The sequence below is a fragment of the Manihot esculenta genome, chromosome 17, assembly GCF_001659605.2.
Source record: "Manihot esculenta cultivar AM560-2 chromosome 17, M.esculenta_v8, whole genome shotgun sequence".
NCBI lineage: Eukaryota > Viridiplantae > Streptophyta > Magnoliopsida > Malpighiales > Euphorbiaceae > Manihot > Manihot esculenta.
In genome coordinates, this window is record NC_035177.2 from 17,797,701 (window position 1) to 17,804,190 (window position 6,490).

General features: G+C 33.0%; 1 protein-coding gene across 1 annotated transcript; it reads left to right on the plus strand.

Annotated features, from left to right (window-relative positions):
- Nucleotides 1-339: 339 nt before the first annotated feature.
- On the plus strand, nt 340-2,145 carry LOC110607228 (AAA-ATPase ASD, mitochondrial). Its single transcript, XM_021746304.2, has one exon. The coding sequence runs from the start codon at nt 420-422 to the stop codon at nt 1,953-1,955; it is 1,536 nt and encodes a 511-aa protein (XP_021601996.1). The 5' UTR covers nt 340-419; the 3' UTR covers nt 1,956-2,145.
- Nucleotides 2,146-6,490: the final 4,345 nt, after the last annotated feature.

Genomic DNA, 6,490 nt, shown 5'->3' on the forward strand with positions numbered 1-6,490 from the left:
TATTATTAAAATTAAAATCATGGTAGTTTCATGTATTAATACATATTAATAAATTTTTATCAATTGTTCATATAGAATTTATATGAAATTCATTATAATTAATAGGTATAAAACCATTACTAGGATTATAAAATTTTTGGTATGTTTCCCTTTCGGGGTTGGTGAAAGAAGACAAACGGAATTTAAAAAACAAATCTTCATGCCATCTTCTCGGATGGTAATTGGAAATTATAATAAAATTATGGGCAATTGCTAAGAAAAGTAAACTTGCTCGCCAAGCAACACATGCTCTTCTTCTCATACTTCTCCACTATATAAATAATAAATGAGCACACTGAGTACTTCTCTAACACTACACTTTCAATTTAAACTTCTCAAGCCTTAAGAGTTGTAAGCAACACATTTCAACTCTCCACAAAATGAGCGTAGTAGAGATTTACACTCAGCTAGGTTCAGCAATGGCTGGCCTAATGTTTGTATGGGCTATGTATGAACGATACTTCCCTTACCAACTTCAAGCCTACGTTCAGAGATATAGTCAGAAGCTGGTGGCTCTTGTATCCCCTTATTTCCAAATCATCTTCGATGAATACACTGGCGAAGATCTCAGACGCAGCGACGTCTACGCCGCCATTCAGAGTTACCTTAGCGCTAATTCCTCCATGCGAGCCAAGAAACTGAAGGCGGACGTTGTCAAAGATAGTAAGTCTGTGCTTCTCACCATGGACGACCATGAGGAAGTTACTGATGATTTCAATGGGATTAAGGTCTCGTGGACTTCAATAAAAAATAACCCCAAAAATAATTCATATACTTTCTATCCTGAATTGGATGAGAGAAGATATTTCAAGCTTATAGTCCATAGACGTTACAGAGAAATCATCGTCAAGTCTTATATAGATCATGTTATTAAAGAAGGAAAGGCTGTTTCTGTCAAGAATCGGCAAAGAAAACTCTACACGAATAATCCCAGCAAGAATTGGTATGGATGGAGAGCCACCAAGTGGAGCCATGTGGTGTTTGAGCATCCGGCGAGTTTTGATACTTTGGCAATGGCAACAAAGAAAAAGGAAGAGATCAAGAATGATCTTATCAAGTTCAGCAAGGGGAAAAACTACTATGCTAAGATTGGGAAGGCATGGAAGCGTGGTTATCTCCTTTATGGTCCTCCAGGAACTGGGAAATCAACTATGATAGCTGCCATGGCTAATTTATTGAATTACGATGTTTACGATCTTGAGTTGACTACAGTCAAGGACAACAGTGAGCTTAGGAAGCTATTGATCGAGACTACAGGCAAGTCTATCATCGTGATTGAAGATATTGATTGCTCTCTGGACCTTACAGGGCAGAGAAAGCCAAAGAAGGGGAAAGATGAAGATGATGAAGGGAAAGATCCAATTTCAAAGAAGAAGAAGGAGGAAGAAGAAGAAAGCAAGAAAAGCAGTGAGGTAACTTTATCTGGGTTGCTGAATTTTATCGATGGAATTTGGTCAGCTTGTGGAGGAGAAAGAATCATTGTGTTCACTACAAATTACGTGGAAAAGCTTGATCCTGCTTTGATCAGAAGGGGAAGGATGGATAAGCATATAGAAATGTCTTACTGTTGCTTTGAAGCATTTAAGGTTCTAGCTCAGAATTATCTGGATATCGAATCCCATGAACTGTTTGCAAAGATTCAAAACTTGTTGGAGGAAACGAAGATGACACCAGCTGATGTTGCTGAGAATTTGATGCCAAAGTCAGAAAATGAAGACGAGGAGACCTGTCTGAAGAAATTGATTGCTGCTCTAGAGGAGGCGAGAAAGAAGGCTGAGGAAGAAGCAAAGTTGAAAGCAGAGCAAGAGAAAGAGAAAGCTACTGAGGAAGAAGAAAAGGAAAAGGAAAGTGGAAAAATCAAAGAGAACGGCTTCATCTCAAATGGAAATTGCAAGCTCTCTGAAGACAGTGTCTGAATCAGAAAAAAAAAAAAAAAAGTTGTTGGATTTTCTTGTGCAAATTAAAGTAAATAATTGTTGGATTTTATGTGAAGTTGGTTTGAAAATATTACGTGCATGGTTGTATATATGCTAGGTTGGTTAATTATGTGATTGTTGAAAATAATTGCTGTATTGTATATGAAGCTAGTTGGTTAATATGATTGTATATATGTTTATTTTGTTAAATAAATAAAATAATTGTTGGATTGTATATGCTACTTATTATTTAAAATTTAGCAATTAAAAATTTAAGTGTAATGGATTGCTTAGAAAAATATATACTTAGAAAATTTTATTTTTTTTAGTCTTATATTTACTTATTATATTTCTCATAAATTTAGGCAAAAGAAACATGCTCTTCCTAGATAATATTAAAAATTGATTAGAGATTAAATATACACCTAATTATAAAAATATCAAAATCTATAATAAAATTAAAAATTTTCACAATTTTTTAATAACAAGTAAAATAATATATTTAAAAAAAATCGTACTTCTTTGCTCTAACTGATTAAATGACAAATTGACATTAAAAAAAATCCTCTCTTTTAATTTGTTTTAACATATGCATCTGTCCAGTCCAATTCACTATAAATTTATATGGAATTTGGTCATCTAAAGACTATTGGTGATATTATACTTACTATTTATGAAAGACTTACCAAATTTTCTTAGTCTCCACCTACTAAAAGAAATTTATTCTCTATTTATTTAAAAAATATTTTATATTTAAAAAATATTTTTCAATGAAATAATTTATTATTTATTATTTAATTTTAATTTAAAAATTAAAATATATTAATAAAAATTTATATAAAAATATTAATAAAATCATCCTAATGCGAAAAAAATGACTTTTTAAAAATAATTTAATTTTTTCATTAATCTTGAAAATATTTTTCATTTATTAATTTTTATTAATATTTTAAATATTAAAAAATATAAAAAATATTTTTTTGAAATAAATGAATTTTCACAGAAATTAATTATTTTATCTTTAAAATTTAATAAAATTAATTATTTAATTATTTTTTAAAAATGCACTAAATAATCCTGTCTTTTTAAATCATTAACTATCTAGTTTATATCTTTTCAAATAATTAACTATATAGTCTCTTTATTTGTTAAAATTATTAATAATATTTAAAATGACTAAAATACTATTCTTTCTAACTAATTTCTGTAATTTCAAAGCACAATTATTCAATCCCTGTCATTTCAAAGGCACTATTATTCAGTTTTTATAATTCAAAAGCACAATTATTCAATTTCTATAATTCAAATACACAACAATTTAATTCTTGCAGCAAATTGTCAGAAAATGTAAATATATTTTTAAAAAAGGTTAATTGTAAAAAAATTAATATATTTTACTATTCTTTGTAATTATATTTTATATTTTAAAAATAAATAACTAACTAAATATACATTTTTAAATTTATTTTAGGCATATTAATCTAAATAATTCAAATTTTTAGTAAAACAATTACAATAAATTTTTTAAATTTATTGAGTTCAAATCAATTTTATCAAAATTTAAAAGTATCATTTATCATTCCAAGTGACTTTTTTTATTATTTTTTAATTAATTATATTTTTAATATTTTGGATGAAATCATTTAAATTTTTTTGTAATTTCACATTTGTATTTTAACTTTTTTATCCATTAAATAAAATAAACTAAATATTTTTATAAATTTATATTTATATCATAATATTCAAATTTTAAATAGTAAAAATATACAAAGAATCAATAACGGCATTCTTGATCAAGACATCGGCATAGAAAAAAATGTCAAATTGATTAGTAACTTTTTTGTAACTCTAGTCGTAAAGAAAATGATAGAATCTAAATAAATAGAATAGTACACTATAAAATAATAGACTATCAGTGACGGCTTTTCGACGGACTCAAATTCATCGTTTAAAGTCATGTCGCTAATTTTTTTGATGAATCGGAATTTCGTCGGAAATAATAGCGACAGATTTCCAACGGATTTGAACTCTGTTGGATAAATTTGCAATGGTTCTTCCGTCAGAAAATTTCAAATTCATCTAATGAACAATCCATCGCTCATGTGTCAAAAATAATTAGCAACGGAAAATTTCCATCAGAAATATTAAAACATTTTAATAAATATTCTCACAAATCCATCGCTAATATGTTAAAATTCAATCATAAAAAATATTTTCATGTTTTTATTTAGATATTCTCTATATAATCTCTATATAATCAAATAATTTATAATTAAGAATCATATTTAATATAAATCAAACATCATTCATAATAATCATAATTCATGTTCATAATACTTAACAATATTCATAAAATTTAAAATAAATCCATAATACTTAATAATGTTCATAAAATTTAAAATAAATACATAATACTTAACAATGGTCATAAAATTTAAAATAAATCCATAATACTTAATAATATTCATAAAATTTAAAACTAATCCATTAATTTGTTGAACCATCTGATAGAGAAGTAGAATTTGCAGTTGTGTTATGCGGTGAAAATTTTTTTTGTTCTTCAATGATTTCATCTGATCTTTTATTTGCTTTTCTATCTGCACTCGTATTTGCTCTTGCATTTGCTCCATGTCTTCTTTCATTTTAATCCGGTTTTGCTCTAATATTTGCTCTAATCCATCACTTTGATCTAGTCGCTTATACATCCAACTACGATCTACCGACATGATAAATATATTCTAAAATATAAACAAATTCAACTCTAATTATATACTAATTTAACAAATCAATTTAACAATACATATCAAAGTAGAGTTGAATGAAGGTGATGATCTGAGATCCAGAAAAATAGGGTTTTACAAGGGTTCTGTAAACTTAGCCAAAAGCTTTTTTCTAGAGGAGGGCAATCCTCCTTTTATCTGTTTTCTTTTGTTCGCTAGTGACGTATAACAAACTGTCTGTCATTGGGCCACCTGTCCCTGCCATGTTGATACGGACGTACGAGAATATCAGGTCCCTGCCTCATGCGTAACGGCCTCTAACTCCCCCCGGGCGTGCATGCGGATGGACCCACAAGACAGATGGGTTGATCCCCTTCCTGATTCCGAGCTGGGCCTGAAGATAGGATTAAAGCTGAGCCCAGATAGGATCTGTTTAATGGGTCGTATGGACTGGGTCAGCCTGATTGAGGAAGCTAACTCGAGCCCGGTCATAAAGCTAAGCGGACCGGACCTGGTTCATGCGGGAGACTTGAAGGCCTCCAAATAATGGGCCATAGGCCTGGCCCCAGACCGGGGTGAAGAAATCCAGCGGTCATCAATTGCCCCTTTACCTTCTCGCCAGTTATTGCCCGACTGGTGAGGGGGTAAATACCGATAATCATTATGACCGCGCCGTCTAAGTACAATTTGCCTCAGAACACCCTTTCACCTTATTATCATTTCAGATTTCAAATTTCCTCTGTCTTCTCCAAGTTCTTGCATTCCTTTGTTCTCCGAGCACCATGCTACCTTTGCTTCCTGTCTTTATTCTCCAGGTACGCCTCTTCTTTTGCCATGGATATCTCTAGCCTCCCCGATGTCGTCAACCTAGAGTCTAGCATCACCCCATCCAACATTAGGAGTTTTATCTCCAGGAAATACCTGGATACCACTCTTTTTCACATCCGGGCTCCTTACCGGAATGAGAGGATCGTTTTTCCTGATCCTTCTCCCCCTGGCCTAGTCGACCCCCAAAGAGACGTTAGTCTAATCTTCTTCATCAAGCAGAGGGAATATGGTTTGTCTTTCCCCTTTTCTCCGTTTTTCAACGAGGTCTTCCGGTATTTTGAGATTACCCCTCGAATGCTGACCCCTAACTCCGTTCTTTTCATGTCTGCTTTTGAATCTGTGTGTTTGAGCTGAGAGTTCACACCCACAGTTCACCTGTTCGTAAGCTTCTTCAGGCTGGTCAAGGCAAGCCAAAAATTTTACTACTTTGCCCCTCGCGAAGGGTTGTCCATTTTCACGGGTTATAAAGACTCTATCAAAGGCTGGGTAGAGGGGTTTCTGGTGGTAGAATTAAACAAGCAAACGTAGTTAGCTTGGGAGCTCTATCTCCCCTGGGAGGATGTCTCTCTGGGTTGCAACGACCTGCCCCAGCTGAGCCTTACTGACCAGGTCGGATTTCTTCGACTGACTTCTGTGGAGAAGAAGTATGACGTCGAAAAGTGCTTGTTCGCGTCCAATCTTCGGGATATTAAGGACGCGAGTATCCTATCCCATTTGCCTGCTTTAGTTTTTGCTTATGTGATCTTTGCTGAGAACTGTTCTGACTTGCTCTGATTTTTAATTTTGCAGCCTCCGAGGTGAAGATGGATCAGATCAAGCCTCCTAAGAATCTCATACTGTCCCGGGAGAGCATGGACCCAGCTTTGGACGCCCTCTTGGCTAGGCAATCAGTGGGAGAGGCTGCTCAAATGGTGGCCGAAGTGATCTCTTCTAGGTCGGCTGTCCGACCTCCTCCTCCTCCGGTCTCCTCACAAGCTCCTAGGCCAA